The 22164-nt window shown below is 46.3% G+C and overlaps 1 protein-coding gene across 1 annotated transcript in view; it reads left to right on the forward strand.

The window, feature by feature from the left end:
- The window catches only part of Fbxw12 (F-box and WD repeat domain containing 12), a 30263-nt gene extending 13805 nt beyond the window's left edge, over positions 1–16458 (forward strand). The window contains exons 6-10 of the mRNA XM_045136972.1: positions 5770–5979; positions 8266–8424; positions 11095–11308; positions 16057–16235; positions 16321–16458. Of these exons, the coding sequence (XP_044992907.1) occupies positions 5770–5979; positions 8266–8424; positions 11095–11308; positions 16057–16235; positions 16321–16458 (900 nt within the window). The remainder of the gene's footprint in view (positions 1–5769; positions 5980–8265; positions 8425–11094; positions 11309–16056; positions 16236–16320) is intronic.
- The last annotated feature ends 5706 nt before the right edge of the window (positions 16459–22164 follow it).

Raw genomic sequence — 22164 nt, forward strand, 5'->3', positions numbered from 1 at the left:
TTTTATTTTTTGAGAAATGATCTTGCAGTATAGCTCTGACTGGGTTAGAATTCACCACTTGGGTTAGGCCAACATCAAACTTGTGATGATGATCCTCCTGCCTCTGTGTCCTGAGCGCTAGGATTACAAGTAGGCATCACCATACCCAACTTAACAGGCTTAGAATTTTCGTATCTTTTTCACAGAAGCAAGAAGTGGCCTTCAGGGACTGGAGAGATTGCTTAGTGGTTAAGGCACTTGTCTGCAAAGCTGTAAGGACCCAGGTTTGATTCTCCAGAACCAACATAAGCCATATGCACATGGTGGCGCATGCGTCTGGAGTTCGTTTGCAGTGGCTGGAGGCCCTGGTGTGTTCATTCTCTTCCCCCCCCCCCACTACCTTTCTCCCTCTCCCTCTCCCTCTCTCTCTCTCTCAAACAAAGAAAATACTTTAAAAAATAGAGGTGGCTTCAGGGCAGGTAGGGAGAAGGCTCAGTGGGTTAAGTATGGCTGGGTAAGCAAGAGGACCTGTGTTTGGATTCCCAGCACCCAGGTCAATGCCAGGCAAAGTGGCACGTTCTTGTAATTTTTTTTTTTTTTTAGTTTGAGAGCGACAGACACAGAGAGAAAGACAGATAGAGGGAGAGAGAGAGAATGGGCGCGCCAGGGCTTCCAGCCTCTGCAAACGAACTCCAGACGCATGTGCCCCCTTGTGCATCTGGCTAACGTGGGACCTGGGGAACCGAGCCTCGAACCGGGGTCCTTAGGCTTCACAAGCAAGCGCTTAACCGCTAAGCCATCTCTCCAGCCCACATTCTTGTAATCTTAAGATGGGGAGGCAAAGGCAGGGGATCCCTAGAGCTTGCTGGCTAGCTTGGCTTGGTAGAATTAGTGAGCTTTAGGTTGAGAGAGACCCTGTCTCAAAAAGAAAGAAAATAAGGGGGGCTAGAGAGATGGCTTAGTGGTTAAGGTGCTTGCCTGCAAAGCCTAAAGATCCAGGTCTACTCCCCAGAACCCAGGTGAACCAGGCACACATGGTGACCCATGCACGTAAGTTTGCCCATACCCACAAAATGGCATACACATCTGGAGTTTGAGCACGGTGGCTAGAAGCCCTAGCATGCCAATTCTCTCTGTCTCTTGCACGCATGCACTCGTCGCATCACATGAAGTAAATAATAAAATTTTAAAATTAAATAAGGAGCCGGAGAGATTGCCCAATGGTTAAAGGTGCTTGCTTGCACCCAGTAAACACGCACACCCAGAGGCACAATGTTTTGTATGTGTCTGGAGTTTGTAGGGGCAGGAGACCCTGGGGTGCCTCCTGTCTTCCCTCCTTCCCATTTATTTATTTAAGAGAGAGAATGGACGTTCAAGGCCTCTAGGCATTGCAAACGAATTCCAGACACATGTGCCACCTTGTGCCACTGGCTTACATGGGTACTAGGGAATTGAACTTGGGTCCAAAGGCTTTGCAGGCAAGTGCCTTAAACCGCTAAGCCATCTCTTCAGCCCACTCCCTCTCTCTTTCACATAAATTAATTTATTTCTAAATATATTTTATTGGGCTGGAGGGACGGCTGAGCGGTTAAGGCACTTGCCTGCAAAGCCAAAGGACTCAGGTTCGATTCCCCAGGACCCACATTAGCCAGCTGCATAAGGGGGCACATGCGTCTGGAGTTCATTTGCAGTGGCTGGAGGCCCTGGCGCGCCCTTTATCTCTCGCTCTCTCTCTCTCCGTCTTTCTCTGTCAAATAAATAAATAAAAATTATTTAAAAAAATAAATATATTTTATTTATTTAAGAGAGAGAAAGAGGCAGAACAAGAGAAGGAATGGGCACATGAGGGCCTGTAACCATTGCAAACAAACTCCAGATGCAGGAGCCATCTTGTGCATCTGGCTTTACATGGGTACTGGGGAGTCAAACTCCGGTCCTTAGGCTTTGCAGGATAGCTCCTTAACCACCCAAAATTAACTGCAAAAATGAAAAATAAAGGGGAGTGCTCACTGCACCCAGAGACCCCCTGTGCTGCATTTTGCTTATCACTGGGCCTCCCTCCTCTCTCTAGATCATCCTGCCATCAGTACAGTTTATTTCTTCCATCATACAGAACACAGCAAACCAAAGCCCTCTTTCATTCTTCCGACCCCTCCTTCCCTGCCTGTGCCCTGTTTCTCTGCTTTTCTTTGCAACAAAACTTAAAGAAAAGCTCTCCTTCTCTCTCACCCTCTTGGATCTGCTCATATCTGGTGTTGACTTCCACCCGAGTGCTTTTCAAGGTCACGGAGAACCACTGCTCGGTTGCTAAATCCAGTGGTTGATTCTCGTCCATTGATCGAGCTGACCTGTCCTTCCTCTGGACACGTTTTCTTCACCCACTTGTCATCCTTGACTCCTGGTGTCTGCGTTCCTTCCCGAGCTCCTTTGCTGGACTCTTATCTTCTTGTCTTTAAGGTGCTGTGGGAGAGTTTGGGGGGGCTTACATTTCCTTGTTGAGCACACCTGGCTCTAAGTTTGATGTAGCATCTTCTCAGCTGACCACCATGAGGGCCATGTTATGACACCTGGGCCTCTTCTCTGGATTCCAGCTCTTCCTCACTTTCCACTTGGAAGTCGAATAAACTCAAAGTACCGTGATGGCTTTGCTGGGCTTCCCATCGCCATGAACGTTAGTCCCGACCTGGACTCCTCCTTCAGTCACACCCTTAGCCATCTGGGCCAGTTCTGTCTCCAGGTATCTTCCAATGTAATCCCCTTACGTTGACCCAACACTCAGTCACATCTTTATTTTCCATTTTGGGGTATGTGTCATACATGTGGTGTGCACATGTATGAAGATGCATGTGCCCTCTGAGCACATATGAGGAGGCCAGAGGAAGCCATCAGGTTACCTCCCCTATCACTCCTCCTCTTTCCTTCAGGGAGAGTTTACCACTGAGCCTGGAGTTCACTGCTTTTCAGCTAGACTGGCTGACTAGGGAGCCCCAGAAAGTCTCATGTTTCCACTTTCCTCAGAGCTGGGGTTACAGGCATGAGTGTCCATAGCCAACTTTTTTTAAAATTTTTTAAATTTTTATTAGCATTTTCCATGATTATAAAAAAAATCCCATGGTAATTCCCTCCCTCCCCACCCCCCACACTATCCCCTTTGAAATTCCATTCTCCATCATATTACCTCCCCTTAACAATCATTGTAATTACATATATACAATATCAACCTATTAAGTATCCTCCTCCCTTCCTTTCTCCACCCTTTATGTCTCCTTTTTAACTTACTGGCCTCTGCTACTAAGTATTTTCCTTCTCACGCAGAAGCCCAATCATCTGTAGCTAGGATCCACATATGAGAGAGAACATGTGGCGCTTGGCTTTCTGGGCCTGGGTTACCTCACTTAGTATAATTTCCAGGTCCATCCATTTTTCTGCAAATTTCATAACTTCATTTTTCTTTACCGCTGAGTAGAACTCCATTGTATAAATGTGCCACATCTTCATTATCCACTCATCAGTTGAGGGACATTTAGGCTGGTTCCATTTCCCAGCTATTATAAATTGAGCAGCAATAAACATGGTTGAGCACATATTTCTAAGGAAATGAGATGAGTCCTTTGGATATATGCCTAGGAGTGCTATAGCTGGGTCATATGGTAGATCAATCTTTAGCTGTTTTAGGAACCTCCACACTGATTTCCACAATGGCTGGATCAGATTGCATTACCACCAGCAGTGTAGAAGGGTTCCTCTTCTTCCACATCCCCTCCAATAGAGCCAACTTTTTTAAAAGTGATTTGCTGGGCTGGGGAGATGGCTTAGTGGTTAAGGAGCTTGTCTGGAAAGCCTAAGAACCCAGGTTCAATTCCCTAGAACTCACATAAGCCATATGCACAAGGTAGCACATGTGTCTGGAGTATGTTTGCAGTAGCTGGAGGCCCTGGTGTGCTCATTCTCTCCTCTCTCAAATAAATAAATAAAAATAGTTTTTAAAAATGTGGGCTGCAGCTGGGGGTGGCACACACCTTTAATCCCAGCACTCAGGTGGCAGAGGTAGGATGATCACCATGAGTTTGAGGCCACTTTGAGACTACATAGTAAATTCCAGGGTAGCCTGGGCTAGAGTGAGACTCTACATAAAAAAAAAATGTGGGCTACAGAGGTTGCTTAGTGGTTAAGGCACTTGCCTGCAAAGCTGAAGGACCAGGTTTGATTCCCCAGGACCGACATATGCCAGATAGATGCGCAAGGTGGTGCAGGCATCTGGAATACAATTGTAGTGGCTGGAGGCTCTAACATGCCCATTCTCTCCCTATCTGCCTCTCTCTGTCTCTCCAATAAATAAATACAATATTTTTAAAAGATAAAGAAAAAAAGAGGGGAGGAGGCTGGAGAGACGGCTCAGACATTAAAGATGCTTGCAAAGCCTGGCACCTTGAACTCCATGCACAAAGTGGTACATGTGTCTGAAGTTCATTTGCCGTGGCAGGAGGCCCTCATGCTCCCGAACACTGAACTCACTCTTTCCTTTGTGGCGTGTTTTGGGTTTTTTTTTTTTAACTTGTTTGTTTGTTTGGGGTTTCTTTTGGCTTTTTAAGTTAGGGTTTCATCCTAGCCCAAGTTTACTACATAGCCCAAGACTATGAAGTCTCAGGGTGGCGTTGGATTCATGGCGCTCTTCCTACCTCTGCCTCCTAAGTGCTGGGTGCAATTAAAGGCATATGCCACCATGCCTGGCGCTCTCTCTTAAATAAAGATAAGTTTTTTAAAAAAAATTTGTTTATTATTTACTTGAGAGTGACGGAGAGAGAAAGAGGCAGATAGATAGAGAATGGGTGCGCCAGGGCCTCCAGCCACTGCAGACGAACTCCAGGCGCATGCACCCCTTTGCGCATCTGGCTAAAGTGGGTCCTGGGGAAACGAGCCTCAAACCGGGTCCTTAGGCATCACAGGCAAGCGCTTAATGGCTAAGCCATCTCTCCAGCCCCAAAATAAGTTTTTTTTTAAAAAAAAATTTATTTATTTATTTGAGAGCGACAGACACAGAGAGAAAGACAGATAGAGGGAGAGAGAGAGAATGGGCGCGCCAGGGCTTCCAGCCTCTGCAAACGAACTCCAGATGCGTGCGCCCCCTTGTGCATCTGGCTAACGTGGGACCTGGGGAACCGAGCCTCGAACCGAGGTCCCTAGGCTTCACAGGCAAGCGCTTAACCGCTAAGCCATCTCTCCAGTCCCCAAAATAAGTTTTTTAAATAAATAGCTGGGCATAGTGGTGCATGCCCTCAATCTCAGCATTTGGGAGGCAGATGTAGGAGGATTGCCGTGAGTTTGAGGCCACCCTTAGACTACATAGTGAATTCCAGGTCAGCCTGGGCAAGAGCAAGACTACCTTGGGGAGGGGGGGGATAAAACAAAGTGGAAAAGCAAGAGAGGAAGCGCTTGTCACCTCTGACCTGCGCATGAGCATCCACGCACACACACATGAACACGCATTCACACAAGCCCACAGACCATACACTCATACACAAGCAAAACAACAAAAAAGAGGCTCTGCCATGCCTGGTGGCACACGCCTTTAGTCCCACCACTCGGGAGGCAGAGGTAGGAGGATTGCCACGAGTTCGAGGCCACCCTGAGACTACGGAGTGAATTCCAGGTCAGCCTGGGCTAGAGCGAAACCCTATCTCAAAAAACGTGGCTCCAATTGGAAAGAAGGTTTCCAGATTAAACCAGCATAGATGCAAACACAGTGGGCGTGCAGAGTTCTCTGAACACAGGGTTGTTCTTGCTCTCCAGGGCACGATGATCTGGTCAAGCCCAGTCCAGCAGAAAAGTCTCACTCTAATGGCGACCTTACCTCAGATGCATCTTGCCATCACCGAGGACTTGAATGCCACCCTCAAAGTGTGGAACTGTCGCGATGAGAATGCTTTGGCTACTCGCGCCATGCCGTGCCACAGTCGTTCGATGGCACCCTTTCTCACAAAGGATGGCCCATTCCTGGCGGTAAGTGAGCCTCACATCTGGAGTGGGCACGCAGAACAAAATGCCTGTTGCCTCGAAGATCTTGAGGTCCCACGCCTGCCACATTCAAATCTGTCATCTTGGAGTCACCCTGCATAGCTTGAGAGTCAGACAACATACTTATAAATGCTGGCCAAAGAACCTTCCATACCAGGACTAGGAAGATGAGATGGCTCAATGATTAAAGGCACTTGCTTGCAAAGCCTGTCAGCCCAGTTCTATTCCCCAGTCACTCAAATAAAGCCGGACAGATGCTTGTTTGCAGTGTCAGGAGGCTGTGGCATGTATACATGAACACATACATAAATAATATTTTTAAGCTTTTTTTCTCTGATTTATTTATATGTTTGAGACCGAGAGAGGGGGAGAGAGGGCGAGGGAGAATGAGTGCACCAGGGCATCTAGCCAATGCAAATGAACTCCAGACTCATGTGCTACCACATGCATCTGGCTTATGTGGAACCTGGAGAATCGAACCTGGGTCCTTAGGCTTCAGAGTCATGCGCCTTAACCGCTAAGCCATCTCTCCAGCCCCACAAATATTTTAAGTCTGTTCTTTCAAATGCTTACTATTGAGTCCATGGACTTGGACAGGGACAGCGAACGGAAAGATGCAAATTTTATCAGACATTGAGGAATAAAAGGATACTGAAATCCCACTTGATATTCTTGGGAAGAATGTGCTTTGGTGGTGCTTAAGATTGTTTTTTAATTTTTAATTGATTTAATGGGGGGGGGCAGATAGAGAACAGGCAAGCCAGGGTCTTCAGCCACTGCAAATGAACTCCAGACACATGAGCCACCTTGTACGTCTGACTTGCATGGGTCCTGGGGAGGTGAACTTGGGTCTTTTGGCTTGCAGGCAAGCACTTCAACAGCTATTTCTCCAGCCCAAGATTTTTTTTTTCTTTGTTTATCTGTAAGGAGAGAGATGGAGAGAGAAAGAATGGGGATAGCAGGGGCTCTTGCCACTGTAAACAGTCCAGATGCATGCATCACCACTTTGTGTATCTGGCATTACATGGGTACTGGGGAGTGGAACCAGGACCACTATGTTTTACAAGCCAGTGTGTTTAACCAATAAACTATCTACTCAGCCCAGGCTTAGGATTTTTGTTGTTGTTGTTTGAGACAGTCTCACTCTAGCCCAGGCTGACTTTAAAAAATACATTTTTTCTTGGGCTGGAGAGATGGTTTAGCGGTTAAGTGCTTGCCTGGGAAGCCTAAGGACCCTGGTTCAAGGCTCAATTCCCCAGGACCCACATTAACCAGATGCACAAGGGGGCGCACGCGTCTGGAGTTCGTTTGCAGTGGCTGGAAGCCCTGGCGCGCCCATTCTCTCTCTCTCACTGCCTCTTTCTCTCTGTCTGTTGCTCTCAAATAAATAAATAAAATAAACAAAAAAAATTTTTCAATACATTTTTCTTATGAGAGAGAATATATGAATATTGATGCACCAGGGCCTCAGCCACAGTGATCAAACGCCAGATACTTTTGCCACCTAGTGGGCATGTGCAGCCCTTCACTTGCCTCATCTTTTGTGTATCTGGCTTATGTGGGATCTGGAGAGTCAAACATGGATCTTTAGGCTTCCCAGGCAAGCACCTTAACTGCTAAGCCATCTCTTCAGCGCCCCCCCCAAAAAATTTTATTGATTGATTTGCAAGGAGAGAGAGAGAATGGGCACACCAGGACCTCTAGCCACTGCAAATGAACTGCAGACGTATGTCCACTTTGTGCATCTAGCATAGGTACTGGGGAATTGAACCTGGGTCATCAGGTTTTGCAGGCCAGTGCCATAACCGCTGAGCCATCTCTCTCCAGCATCTGCAGGCTGACCTTAAAGTCAGTGATCCTCCCGCCTCAGCCTCTCAAATGCTGGGGTTACCCAGGCTGGCAGACTCACACCTTTAATCCCAACACTCAGGTGGCAGAGGTAGGAGTATCACAGTGAGTCTGAGGCCATCCTGGAACTACAGAGTGAGTTCTAGGTCAGCCTGGGCTATATTGAGACCCTACCTTGAAATGACCACCCCCACCCAAAAAAAAAAAAATCCAAATGCTAAGGTTACAAGTGTGAACCAGTACATCTGGCTGGGGTTTGACATTTTTAATCCATAGGATTATCACAACTTTGTGAGGCAGGCACCTCAGTGGCTTGGGTCTCTGTTGTGTCATTGAAAACATGGTGGCCCATCTAGGTGGTGTTTTGTATTTCTGGATTTCTTGTATTTTTGTACTTATAGAGTGCCAATGCTTTGATTTCAGATAGGTGACTGTGATGGTAATGTCCACACCTTCACAATGCCCAATTTAGAGTTGCTTTCCACAGTCAATGCATTCACATATGATGTTAACCACCTACACTGTTCTCCTGATAAGAAATGGATTGTTGCATACGGGACACATCCTCGTGTCTTGCCAAAGGTAGGTGTTGTTTTATGACTTTCAATTTTAAAATGGGATGGGTCAAGTTAAGAAGAGTCAGCCGGGCGTGGTGGTGCACACCTTTAATCCCAGCACTCGGGAGGCAGAGGTAGGCGGATTGCCGTGAGTTCAAGGCCACCCTGAGACTCCATAGTGAATTTCAGGTCAGCCTGAGCTAGAATGAAACCCTGCCTCAAAACCATGCCCCCTCCCCAACAAAACAAAACCCAGAACCAGACATGGTAGTACACACCCGTAATTCCAGTGCTCAGGAGGCTGAGATAGGAGGAGAACCATGAATTCCTGGGCTAAATAGATTTAATCTGTGCCCCTTGGTCCCACAAATGATAAAACAATCCTTCACTTGTTCTCCAAGAAGGGAAAAATCTATTTAACCAATCTCAATCTGATGAGTCCAGTGTGGGCAAGATAATTTGTGTAACCGTTTGGCTGACTCCAGAGGCAGAGGTAGGAGGGACACTGAACTCAAGCCAGCCTGGGAATATGGGGTGAGCTTCAGGTCAGCCTTGGCTAGAGTGAAACCCTACCTCAAAAATAAATAAACTGGGCGTGGTGGCACACACCTTTAATCCCAGCACTCGGGAGGCAGAGGTAGGAGGATTGCCATGAGTTCGAGGCCATCCTGGGATTCCATAGTGAATTCCAGGTCAGCCTGGACCAGAGTGAAACCAATCCTCAAAAAACCAAAATTGTAATAATAATAAAATAAATAAATAAGGTAAACATGCAGGTGTGGTGGTACATGACTTTAATCCCAGCACTCAGGAGGCTAAAGTGGGAGGGTTTATGAGTTCAAGGCCAGCCTGGGGCTTCAGGGTGAATTCCTCGTTAACCTAAGCTACATCAAGATCCTACCTCATGGTCAGGGATTGCTCCATTCTATCTGAATGACAGGTGGGATGGGAAGACAGTGAGTTGCTCACCCACCCACCGAGTGGAATCAGTGACTGCTCAGCCCCCCCGGGAAGATCCCTTAGTCTAGTTGCTGGGGTCAGTCTGGTGCCAAGCTGTTAGCGTCTACTCTTGATAGATTTATAAAGAAACTTTGCTTGTTTTTGATTTTTTTTTTTTTTTTTTTTGGTTTTTCGAGGTAGGGTCTCACTCTGGTCCAGGCTGACCTGGAATTAACTCTGTCATCTCAGGGTGACCTTGAACTCATGGCAATCCTCCTACCTCTGCCTCCCGAGTGCTGGGATTAAAGGCGTGAGCCACCATGCCCGGCTCTTGTTTTTGATTTTTCAAGGTAGTGTCTCTCAGTAGTCCAGGCTGACCTGGAATTCACTATATAGTCTCAGGGTGGCCTCGAACTTGCAGTGATCCTCCTACCTCTGCCTCTCAAGTGCTGGGATTAAAGGCATGTGCCATCACACCTGGCTGAATTTTTTTTTTAGACAAAGAGAAAGACAGAGTGAGAGATAATTGGTGCACCAGGGCCTCAGCCACTGAAATTGAACTCCAGACATTTCGCCTCACCTTTGTGTGCCTGGCTTATGTGGGATCTGGAGAGTTGAACATTGGTCCTTAGGCTTTGCAGGCAACCGTTTTAACTGCTAAGCAATCTCTCCAGATTGATAGATTTTAAAAAATTTACTTATTGGCAAGCAGAAAAAGACACAAAGAAGAAAGACAGAATATGAATGGATATGCCAGGGCCTCCAGCCACTGCAAATGAACTCCAGATGCATGCACCACCTTGTACATCTGGCTTACATGGGTCCTGGGGTATCAAACTCGTGTTGTTTGGTTTTGAAAGCAGGCACCTTAACTGCTGAGCTATCTCTCCAGCCCATTTGATAGATTTAAAAATATTTTTTTATTTACTTAAAGAACACCCTCTTTCTTTCTTGTAAATATTTTTATTTATTTGACAGAAAAAGAGGGAGGAAGGGAGGGAGAGAGAAAGAGAGAGAATGAGCATGCCAGGGCCTCCAACCACTGCAAATGAATTCCAGGCACACGTGCCCCCTTGTGCATATGGCTAACGTGGGTCTTGGGGAAGCCAATCTGGGTCCTTTGGCTTTTCAGGCAAATGCCTCAACCACTAAGCCATCCCTCCAGCCCACTTTGTTTTCTTTTTTTTTTTTCTTCGAAGTAGGGTCTCACTCTAGCTCAGGCTGACCTGGAATTAACTATGTAGTCTGAGGGTAGCCTCGAGCTCACAGTGATCCTCCTACTTCTGCCTCCCAAGTGCTGGGATTAAAGGCGTGCGCCACCACACCCAACCACTTTCTTTTTTTTTTTTTTTCTTAAATCATTTTTTTATTTATTTGAGAGAGAGAGAGAGAGAGAGAGAGAACGGTTGTGCCAGAGCCTCCAGCCACTGCAAATGAACTCCAGATGCATGTGCCCCCTTGTGCATCTGGCTTACGTGGGTCCTAGGGAATCGAACCGAGGTCCTTTGGCTTTGCAGGCAAATGCCTTAACCACTAAGCCATCCCTCCAGCTCCCACTTTCTTTTTTTTTTTTTTTTTTTTTTGAGTTTGGGTCTCATTCTAGTCCGGGCTGACCTGGAATTCACTACGTATTCTTCTCAGGGTGGCCTCAAACACATAGTGATCATCCTACGTTTGCCTCCTGAGTGATGGGATTAAAGGTGTGCGCCACCAACCCCAGCTTCATCCCACTATGCATGTGATGCTCTCTCCTTAGGTGTTTTTCCTGGACAGCTTGCTGAAACCATCGGAACACAGCTCCCCTCTGCACTTCTCCTTCCCGTTTGCATCCTGCTACAGAGCCTGCTGGATTCCAAGGAGGGAAAACAGGATAATACTGATGTACCGTATAGGATCCAACAAAGTAAGAGGGTTCATCACCTATGACCTGATGACAACGGAGATGCCTGGGGGCCAAATGGACGTCAAAGGTAGGTCTTGTGTAGGTAGTGTCAGGCACTGCGAGGTCATGGATATCCAGGCCATTTTGTATCTGGGGGGGGGGGGGGAGCACATTGTAAGGAGTCCTACCCTTCCTTTGGCTTTTACATACTTTCCACCTCTTCCACATTAGACCCTGAGCCTTGGAAGGTGTGATAGAGATATTGCAGTACTGAGCACCCCTGTCACTTCTTTATAGCACCATAGTGCCTTCTGAGTTATCCAAAGGTCACTGCCATCTGAAAAGAGAAGATTCTCTACCCAAAGTGAGAGTAGCATTGATATAAGGGTGTGAACATTAAGAGAAGTGCTTACTGGCCAGTTTGATGAGCATACTATATACATTCAGCCAGACAGCAGCAGACATTACACCCCTATGGCTCATGACTACCCTTGTTTTTTAAGTTTTCAGTATCAGGGATGTATGCCCTCCCATGGAGTGGGCCTCCAGTCCATGTAGAGGGCAGTTGGTTTTTAGCATGACAGATGTGCCACTATTGCACCCTTTGGCTCATTTGGCCTGGCTGGCAAAATATAAGGCTTGCAGTGTCCACTGTTGATTATCTTCACTGGTGATTTCTCTTTCTCCCATTGAACTGCATGCAGAATGGATTCTTCCAGCTTTCTGTTAGCTGGTCTACATGGAGGAGGTTATCAGCTCAGTTCTAGCAGGATTTCTCAGTGGCCTTGCAGCCCAAGTATGTGGAGTCTTCAGCAATAGGGTCTTACCATCAAATCCTGGTGGGAAACCAAGGGCCTTAGCAATGGCCTATAATGGTTTGGGGGACATCAGGGACCTCCCTGGACAACAACTCACTGGAAGTTATCTCATCCCTGGCACTGAAAATTTTCTAGCAACAATCTATGGCTCCTGAGTGTTCTGTTGTCCAAAAAAGTAGGTTTCCATATGAGTTATTTATATCCTCCTAGATTTTGATTAGCCCTCTCTCCACCTTTCCTTTACTCAGTCTCTTCCCCTGTCCTCACTTGGGTCTTTTCACCCCCATTAATCTATTATTCTACTTACATATATATAATACCATCATATTAAGTACCCCTCCCTTCCTTTCTCTTCCCTTTAAGTCTCTTTTCTAGCTTACTGGCCTCTGGAATCTCAGCATAGTTTTAATCTGCTTTTCCCTGATGACTAGGGATGTAGAACTTTTTTTTAGATGCTTATAGGCCAACTGTATTTCTTCTTTTGAGAGCTCTCTATTTAGTTTCATAGCCTATTTTTTTTTTTTTTTTTTTGGTTTTTTGAGTTAGGGTCTCACTCTGGTCCAGGCTGACCTGGAATTAACTCTGTCATCTCAGGGTGGCCTTGAACTCACGGTGATCCTCCTACCTCTGCCTCCCGAGTGCTGGGATTAAAGGCGTGCGCCACCACGCCCGGCCCTTCATAGCCTATTTTTTAATTTAATAATTTATTTTTTTGATTTCTTATTATTTAATTTTTTGAGTTCTTTGTATATCCTAGACATTAATCCTCTATCAGATGAATAGCTGGCAAAGATTTTTTTTTCCCTGTTCTGTAGGTTGCCTGTTTGCTCTATTCACAATGTCTTTTGCCATACAGAAGCTCTGTAATTTCATGAGGTCCCAGTGGTTAATCTGTAGTTTTATTGCCTGAGTAATTGGGGTTATAATCAGAAAATCTTTGCCAAGACCAATATGTTGAAGGGTTTCCCCTAGTTTTTCCTCTAGCAGTTTCAGAGTTTCAGGTCTGATGTTAAGGTCTCTAATCCATCTGGACTTAATTCTTATGCATGGAGAAAGAGAAGGATCTATTTCCTCACCCTTCTACAGACATATATCCAGTTTTCCGAGCACCGTTTGTTGAGAAGGCTATCTTTTCTCCAATGAGTATTTTTGGCATTTTTATCAAATATCAGGTGACTCTAGTTACCTGGACTTACATCAGGGTCCTCTATTCTGTTCCATTGATCTACATGTCTGCTTTTGTGCCAGTACCATGCTGTTTTTGTTATTATGGCTCTGTAGAATGGGTTAAAATCAGGTATAGTGATACCATCAGCCTTATTTTTGTTGCTCAGTATTGTTTTAGATATTTGAGAATTTTTGTGATTCCAAATGAATTTTTGGATTTTTTTTTCTATTTCTGTGAAGAATGCCATTGGAATTTTGATGGGGACTGCATTAAATGTGTAGATCCTTGAATTTTCTGTTCTCATCTTTCCATGCTTTTTTTTTCCCCAGGCCTTCCACATGGGATCTCTAGCCACATGGGCGCCTTTCCTTGGCTCTGTACTTACCTCAATAAATATAATTTAACAACTTTTTAAAAATCAGGCACAGAGGGCTGGAGAGATAGCTTAGTGGTTAAGGCACTTGCCTGCAAAGCCAAAGGACTCAGCTTTGATTCCCCAGGACCTGCATAAGCCAGTTGCACAGGGTGGCACATGCGTCTGGAGTTCATTTGCAGCAGCTGGAGTCCCTGGCACACACATATTCTTTCTCTCTCTGACCCTTCCTCTCCCTTTTTCTCTCTCTTTCCCTCCCTCCCCTTTCTTTCTCTCTACCTCCCTCCCTCTCTCTCTGCCACCCTCCCTCCCTCTTTCTCTTTGCCTTCCTCCCTCCCTCTCTCTCTCTCCCACCCTCCCGCCCTTCCTCCCTCTCTCTCTGCTGCCCTCCCTCCCTTCCTCTCTCCCACCCTTCTTCCCTCCCTCCCTTCCTCTCTCCCAGTCTCCCTTCCTCCCTTCCTCTTTCTCACCCTCCCTCTCCCTCCCTGCCTCCCTCCCTCCCTCTCTGTCTCTGTCTCCCTGCCTCTCTCTCTCTGTCTCTGCCTCCCTCTCTCTCTCTCTCTCTTCCTCTCCCTCCCTCCCTCTCTCTCTCTGTGCCCCTCTCTCTATGTGTATGTATGTGTGTTCCTCCCTACCTCTCCCCCCCCCGCCTCTCTCTCTCTCTCTCTGCGCCTCTCTGACTCTCTCACTCTCTGTGCTCCTCTGCCTCTTTCCCTCTCTCTCTCTCTCTCTCTCTGTGCCTCTCTGCCTCTCTCTCTCTCTCTCAAATAAAAATAAAACAAATAAATCAGGCACATTGTGCCTGCCTGTGAGCTCAGTGCTGGGGGAGCAGAGACAGAAGGGTCCCTGGACTTTCTGGCTAATTATCTAACCAGACTGGTGAGCTTCAAGTTTAGTGAGAGACTATCTCAAAAAATAAGGCGGAGGAGCCAGGCATGGTGGTGCATGCCTTTAATACCAGCTGTGAGTTCAAGGCCACCCAGAGACTACATAGTGAATTTGAGGTCAGCCTGGACTAGAGTGAAACCCTACCTGTAAACCCAATAAATAAATAAATAAAATAAGACAGAGGACTGGGGAGATGGCTCAGCAGTTAAAGGCATTTGCTTTTGAAGCCTGTTGCCACAGATTGGATTCTTTTTTTTTTTTTTTTTTTTTTTTTTTGGTTTTTCGAGGTAGGGTCTCACTCTGGTCCAGGCTGACCTGGAATTAACTCTGTAGTCTCAGGGTGGCCTTGAACTTACTGCGATCCTCCTACCTCTACCTCCCAAGTGCTGGGATTAAAGGCGTGTGCCACCACGCCCGGCATCACAGATTGGATTCTTAAGTATCCATGCTGTTTAAGGTGCATGCGTCTGGAGTTTGTATGCAACAGCAAAGGCCCTGGTGTGCCCATTCTCTTTCTCTCCCTCTCTCTCTCTCATAAACAATACTTTTTTTTTTTTAAAGGAAGGTGAGGGCTGAAGGTATGGCTTAGCAGTTAAGGCACTTGCCTGCAAAGCCAAAGGACCCAGGTTTGATTTCCTAGGACCCACATAAGCCAGATGCACAAGGTGGTGTTGTGCATACATCTGGAGTTCATTTACAGCAGCTGGAGGCCCTGGCATGCCCATTCTCTCTCTTTCCCTGCCTATCTCTCTCTCTCTCTCTTTCAAACAAATAAATAAAAATAAATTATTTAAAATAAATAAATAAAAAGGTGAAACTGGGCATGGTGGCACATGACTTCAATCCCAGCACTCCAGAGGCAAAGGCAGGAGGATCATGGAGTTCGAGGCCAGGTTGGGAATTCAGAGAGCTCAGGTCAGCCCTGCCTAGAGTAAGACCCTACCTCGGAAAATAAAAAATCAAAAATAACACACACACAGACACTTGTATGTATGTGTACATATGTACATGAGTGATTGAAGAAGATACTTGAGGCTGACTTTTGGTCTGTTCATGTATGTACACACACATGCACACACAGAATCACTTGCTTTTCTTTCCTAGTTCACAGACTCCCACTTTTTTTTTTTTTTTTTGGTTTTTCAAGGTAGGGTCTCACTCTGGTCCAGGCTGACCTGGAATTAACTCTGTAGTCTCAGGGTGGCCTTGAACTCACGGCGATCCTCCTACCTCTGCCTCCCGAGTGCTGGGATTAAAGGCGTGCGCCACCACGCCCGGCCACAGACTCCCACTTTTAAGGCAGATACATATCCGTCTTCATAAAGGTAGCCAGGAGGCTCCTCAGCTGGAGGTGAACCCGAACTTGCTTGACTTGCACCAAAGCTAATTGCCAAGCTGTTGGTTTTCTCCAGCCTCTGTTTCCATGTTGCTGCATCCCTTGCCCTGAGCAGCGGCATGGATTTGTCAAATCACTCCCGTTGTCCCCACCAGACTGAAATATGAAAGTAAGGGAGTCCGTCTTTCAGTGCTAAGGGATATTCTTACAAAACGATTCACAGTGTATCTGTATGTGTTTTATATGAAACCAGGACAACGTGTTGCAAATTTCCTGTTGCCGCCTGGAATAAAATGTCCACACTGGATGGATGTCAGTCCTGAAAATGTGATTCTCTTTGAAAGTGGGAAAAAACTACTCCTTTACTCCATCACTGGCAAACTGCTGCATCAAACTGCGGACCACCAGGCAGATGTCCTGAGGTTACAGATGGTACGTGGTATGCCCCTCCTCCTCCGCGCGGTTTGATCTGAACTTGACTCCTGTCCGCTCACTGTTGGGTATCTTACCTTTGAAGGATTATCCCCATGTCACCGTCATACTTGAGGATGGTTCACTACATTTGTACATGTGGGATGAGGAAAGGTGTCACCCGTACCTCAGGAGCTGCTGTCACCTGGAATATAAGGGGGAAAATCTGACCAAACTGTGGTAAGCCCTACTTTCTGACTTAAAGTTTACCTTAAAAAAATTATTTTTCGGCCGGGCGTGGTGGCGCACGCCTTTAATCCCAGCACTTGGGAGGCAGAGATAGGAGGATCACCATGAGTTCGAGGCCACCCTGAGACTACATAGTTAATTCCAGGTCAGCCTGTACCAGAGTGAGACCCTACCTCGAAAAACCAAAAAAAAAAAAAAAAATTATTTTTCTTTCGAGGCAGGGTCTTACTCTAGCCCAGACTGATCTGGACCTCTTACTCTGTAGTCTCAGGCTGGCCTCAAACTCACAGCGATCCTCCCAAGTGCAAATGCTGGAATTAAAGGACTGGACCACCATGCCCAGCTCAATTGGTTTTAATATTTTAGTTGTCTTTGAGAAAGAGGGAGGAAGAGGCAGAAAGAGAGAATGAGCACACCAGGACCTCCAATCACTGCAAACAAACTCCAGATGCATGTGCCACCTGGTGCATCTGGCTTACATGGGTGCTGGGGAATTGAACCTTGGTCCTTGGGCTTCCCAGGCAAGTGCCTTAACTGCTAAGCCATCTCTCCAGCCCGAAAAGGGTCTTTTTTAAAATTAATTAATTAATTTGAGAGAGAGAGAGAGGGAGAGAATGGGTGCACCAGGGCCTCCAGCCACTGCAAACAAACTCCAGATGCAGGTGCCCCCTTGTGCATCTGGCTTACATGGGTCCTTGGGAATTGAACCAGGGTTCTTTGGCCTTGCAGGCAAATGCCTTCACAGCTAAACCATCTCTCCCGCCCTGTTTTTGTTTGGTTTGTTTTGCTTTTTAAGTTAGCCTTAGGGCCGAGATATAGCTCAGTTGATAGAATGCTGGCCTTGCACACAGAGGCCTTGGGTTCAGTCTCCAACACTTTTCCTGTGCTCTGTGTTTCTTTCTCTGTGAATATCATGTAACATATCTTTGTGTAATATACATATATATTTTTGCAAGCAAGCACCTTTAACAACTGAGCTATCTCTCCAGCCTATGTAATATATTTTGAAATCCAGAATCATGACATTTCCAGCTTGGTCTTTTTAAAAAAATCTTTAGGTTTTTCAAGGTAGGGTCTCCCTCTAGCTCAGGCTAACCTGGAATTTACTGTGTAGTCTCAGGGTGGCCTCGAACTCACAGCGACCCTCCTATCTCTGCCTCCCGAATGCTGGGATTAAAGTCGTGTGCCACCATGCCCAGCTAGAGCTTTAAATTTTTTAAAATTAATTAGACAGAGAAAGAGGGAGAGAGAGAATGGGTGCGCCAGGGCCTCCAGCCACTGCAAACGAACTCCAGACGCGTGTGCCCCCTTGTGCATCTGGCTAATGTGGGTCCTGGGGAAATGAACCTGGGTCCTTTGGCTTTGCAGGCAAACGTCTTGATGGCTAAGCCATCCCTCCAGCCCTGGGCGACTTTTTTGTTTGTACTGGGGATTGAACCCAGGGTCAGGCACATGCCAAGTCTGAGGTGAGCCCTATTAGTGGGCTGTGGTCTCACCTCTAGGGAATCTGACAATGCTTGGTGGGCAGAAGCAGAAACAGGACTTCATCTTGGTGTCTTCAGGGCCATTTAGAAAGCAGAAGAGGGGTCAGCTTGGGTTAGTGCAAAGCAGCCCTGACACTTAGGGGCGCTGGATGGAAAAGGGTGCCCCCTCCTTATTATGGAATTAGAATGTTTGACAGAAGTATGCTCCGCTGTTTCCACACCACCTGGTAGACTTCTCTTAGTGTATACACTTTGAGTTCAGCAAGCAGTCTAATGGGAGAATTCTATTCTACAGTGCTTTTATGAATTTACCAGATAAACCAGCACATGCCTGTAATCCTAGCACTTGGGAGTTGGAGGTGCAGGCAAGAAGATCAGAATCTCAGGACTGGGCTGGAGAGATGGCTTAGCGGTGGTTAAGCACTTGCTTGTGAAGCCTAAGGACCCCGGTTCGAGGCTCGTTTCCCCAGGACCCACGTTAGCCAGATGCACAAGGGGGCACACGCGTCTGGAGTCCGTTTGCAGTGGCTGGAAGCCCTGGTGTGCCCATTCCCCCTGCCCCCCTTTCTCTCTCTGTCTGTCGCTCTCAAATAAATAAACAAAAAAGAAGCTCAGGATCATTGTCAGCTACACAGAGAATTTGCGTCCAGCCTAGGCTGTTTGAGACCCTGTCTCCAAACAAAAATCTAGGGGTTGGAGAGGTGGCTGAGCAGTGAAGGTACTTGCCTGTAAAGCCTAAGGATCTGGTTTTGATTCTCTAGTATCCATGTTAAGGAGCTTGCCTGCCAAGCCCAAGGATTTGGGTTTAGTTCCTCAGTACCAATGTAAAGCCAGACACACAAAGTGGAGCATGCTTCTGGAGTTTGTCTGCAGTAGCTAGAGGCCTTGGTATATCCATACATGTGCGTTCTCTCTGTTTCTCTCTCTGTGTACCTCTCTGCTTGTCAATAAATTTAAAAAACATCTATGCCAGGCATGGTGGCACATGCCTTCAATCCCAGCATTTGGGAGGCAGAAGTAGGAGGATCACTGTGAGTTCAAGGCTAGTCTGAGACTGCAGAGTGAGTCCCAGGTCAGCCTGGGCTAGATGAGGCTCTACCTCAAAAAAGGGAGAAAAAAATCCATACGTGATGGTATATGCCTTTAATCCTAACACTTGGGAAGCAGAGGTAGGATTGCCTTGAATTTGAGGCCAGCCTGAGACTACATAGTGAATTCCAGGTCAGCCTGTACTAAGAGTAAGACTCTACCTCGAAAAACCAAAAAAAAAAAAAAAAAAAAAAAAAAAAAGGAGGGTTTGGGGAGGCAGAGGTAGAAGGATTGCCATGAATTCGAGGCCATCCTGAGACTACATAGTGAATTCCAGCCTGGGCTTAAAGTGAGACCCTGTCTCAAGGAAAGAAAAAAAAAAATAAAAAGGAAAAAAAATTAAATGAAATTAAAATATCATATGGTTATTTGTTTTTGAGACAGAGTGTTGCTGTGTAGCCCAGGCTAGCCTCGAACTCCTGATCCTCAGAGTGCTGGACTTACAGGTATGGTCACCATGTCCAGCTTCACTCATCGTTATTAAACCAGACTTACCCAGTCAGACGCAGAATCACGGCACAGGCAGACCACAGAAGGTGGCGACTGCTGCTCCTGAGGGATAATTTGACTAACTGCCAGATGTGTATGGCTAATCAAAAGCAAATTTAGGCCCAGTGTAGTGATGCACACCTTTAGTCCCAGCACAAAGGAGGCAGAGGAGGAGGGTTGCCATGAGTTCCAGGCCAGCCTGGGCTAGAGCAAGACCCTACCTCTAAGTCAAACAAACAAACAAACAAACAAACAAACAAAAAGCAAATTTAGGAGTGATTAAAGGACCAAGTGGGAAGAATATATTTTTGCGAGGTTCTAATTAGTATCGATAGCTATACCTGCCTTTTGTCTGCTCATCTTTTTCTTTTTTCCCATTGGCAGTGAACTCACCTATGTAAAACGCGATAATGAGAGCATAGTAAGTGTGGTGACAAAAATGAGCCATTCCAGCATCCTGATGATATATACTCTGAAGAGATAATATGGAGACTAATGGGGTTAATTTTGTGTCCTTTTCCTCTGTGTAGTAAAGAAATGTCTATTTGCAAAACCAGAGTGATTTTATTTATTTATTTATTTATTTGCAAGCAGAGAGAAGAGAGAAAATGGGCACAGCAGGGCATCCAGCCACTGCAAAGAATCTCCAGATGCATGTGCCATTCTGTGCATCTGGCTTTCTGTGGGTCCTGAGGAATTAAACCTGGGTTCTTTGGCTTTGCAGGCAAGTGCCTTAACTGCTAAGCCATCTCTCCAGCCCCAAAGAGTGATTTTAATGCTATTAAAAAGTGATGGGCCGGGCGTGGTGGCGCACGCCTTTAATCCCAGCACTCAGGAGGCAGAGGTAGGAGGATTGCCATGAGTTCAAGGCCACCCTGAGACTCCATAGTGAATTCCAGGTTAGCCTGGGCTAGAGTGAGACCCTACCTCGAAAACAACAAAAAACAAAAGTGATGGGTGTGTTGGCACACGTCTTTAATCCCAGCACTTGGGAGGCAGAGGTAGGAGGATTGCCCTAAATTCAAGGCCACCCTGAGACTTACATAGTGAATTCCAGGTCAGCCTGGACTAGAGTGAAACCCTACCTCAAAAAACCACCAAATAAAACAAATCCCAGTCAAGTTGGGCTGGAGAAATGGCTCAGTGGTTAAAAGGCACTTACGCCAGGCATGGTGGCGCACACGTATAGTTCCAGCACTTGGAAGGCAGTGGTTAGAATCACCATGAGTTCAAAGCCACCCTGTGAGACTACACAGTAAATTCCAGGTCAGTCTGGGCTAGAATGAAACCCCACCTTGAAAAAAAAAAGGCACTTGCTTCCAAAGCCTGAAGGCCCAGGGTTTGATTCCCAAGTACACACGAAAAGCCGGATGCACAAAGTGGCGAGCATATGTCTGGAGGTCATGTGTCATGGCAAGAGGCCCTGGTGCCTCCACTCTCTGACCCCTCCATCTCGCTCTCATATTGGGGGCGGGGGAAGGGCAGGCGTGGTGGCACATGCCTTTAAGTCTAGCACTCGGTAGGCAGAGGTAGGAAGATCGCTGTGAGTTTGAGGCCACCCTGAGACTACAGAGTGAACTTTAGGTCAGCCTGGGCTAGAGTGAGACCCTATCTGGAAAAAAAAAACAAAAAAACAAAACATAAAACCTTGTCAAGTTGACAATGAAGGATGTTAGCCATTACACACCATTCTGTGGTGTGATAAAATCTTACGTGGTCTCATCCAGAGCACAAATCATCCCTTTGTCCAACACAAGCCCATTATACATGCCACCCATTCATTAGTCTGTTAGTGACTGTCCAGCTTATCAGATCAAGTGTCACTGGATGGGTATTGCAGTGTAAATGAACACAATGGGTTCACATCTTGTTGAGTACAAAACAAATATGTAAGAGTAGAGAAAAGAGGGCTGGAGGGATAGCTTGGCGGTTAAGGCGTTTGCCTGCAAGGCCAAAGGACCCAGGTTCGATTCCCCAGGACCCACGTTAGCCAGATGCACAAAGGGGCGCACGCATCTGGAGTTCGTTTGCAGTGGCTGGAGGCCCTGTCGCGCCCATTCTCTCCCTCTCTCCCTCTTTCTCTGCCAAATATTAAAAAAAAAAAAAAAAGAGTAAAGAAGTAGGAAGAGAACATGGTAGTGATTCTCAAAGCAATGTCTTCCTCAAACAAAGGAAGTCCGGGAGTTTTATTCAGTGAGCCTACACTTAAATGGAAAAGCACTTTCGGGTCGGGGCAGACACATGCCTGAGCATGCTCGGTTTAAGATCACAGTTCAAGAAAGATAAACACATGTCTGAATTTCTGGGAGAACTTATATATATATATATATATATATTTTTTTTTTTTTTTTTCTAGCGTTTTAGCTGAAGCAGTAAGAAAGGACACTTAAATAGGTCCCTGCCTCAGTTAGGGACTACCAGCGTTGGTCACTGGCTTCCCTTCTATGGCTAACCACACAGCAAAACAAAACCTAAGGGTTATTTAAGTTATATGCTGAGGGCTGAACTGTGTTTGCAGTGAATAAAGGCCCTGGTGGGCCCATTCTCTCTCTCTTAAATAGTTATTCTATGATTGGCAGCAACATGAATGTAACTAGAAGACATATGGAGTGGATTGTTAGGTACAGAAAAGCATGTGC

Source organism: Jaculus jaculus, chromosome 17 (genome assembly GCF_020740685.1).
Source record: "Jaculus jaculus isolate mJacJac1 chromosome 17, mJacJac1.mat.Y.cur, whole genome shotgun sequence".
NCBI classification, from domain to species: Eukaryota; Metazoa; Chordata; class Mammalia; order Rodentia; family Dipodidae; genus Jaculus; species Jaculus jaculus.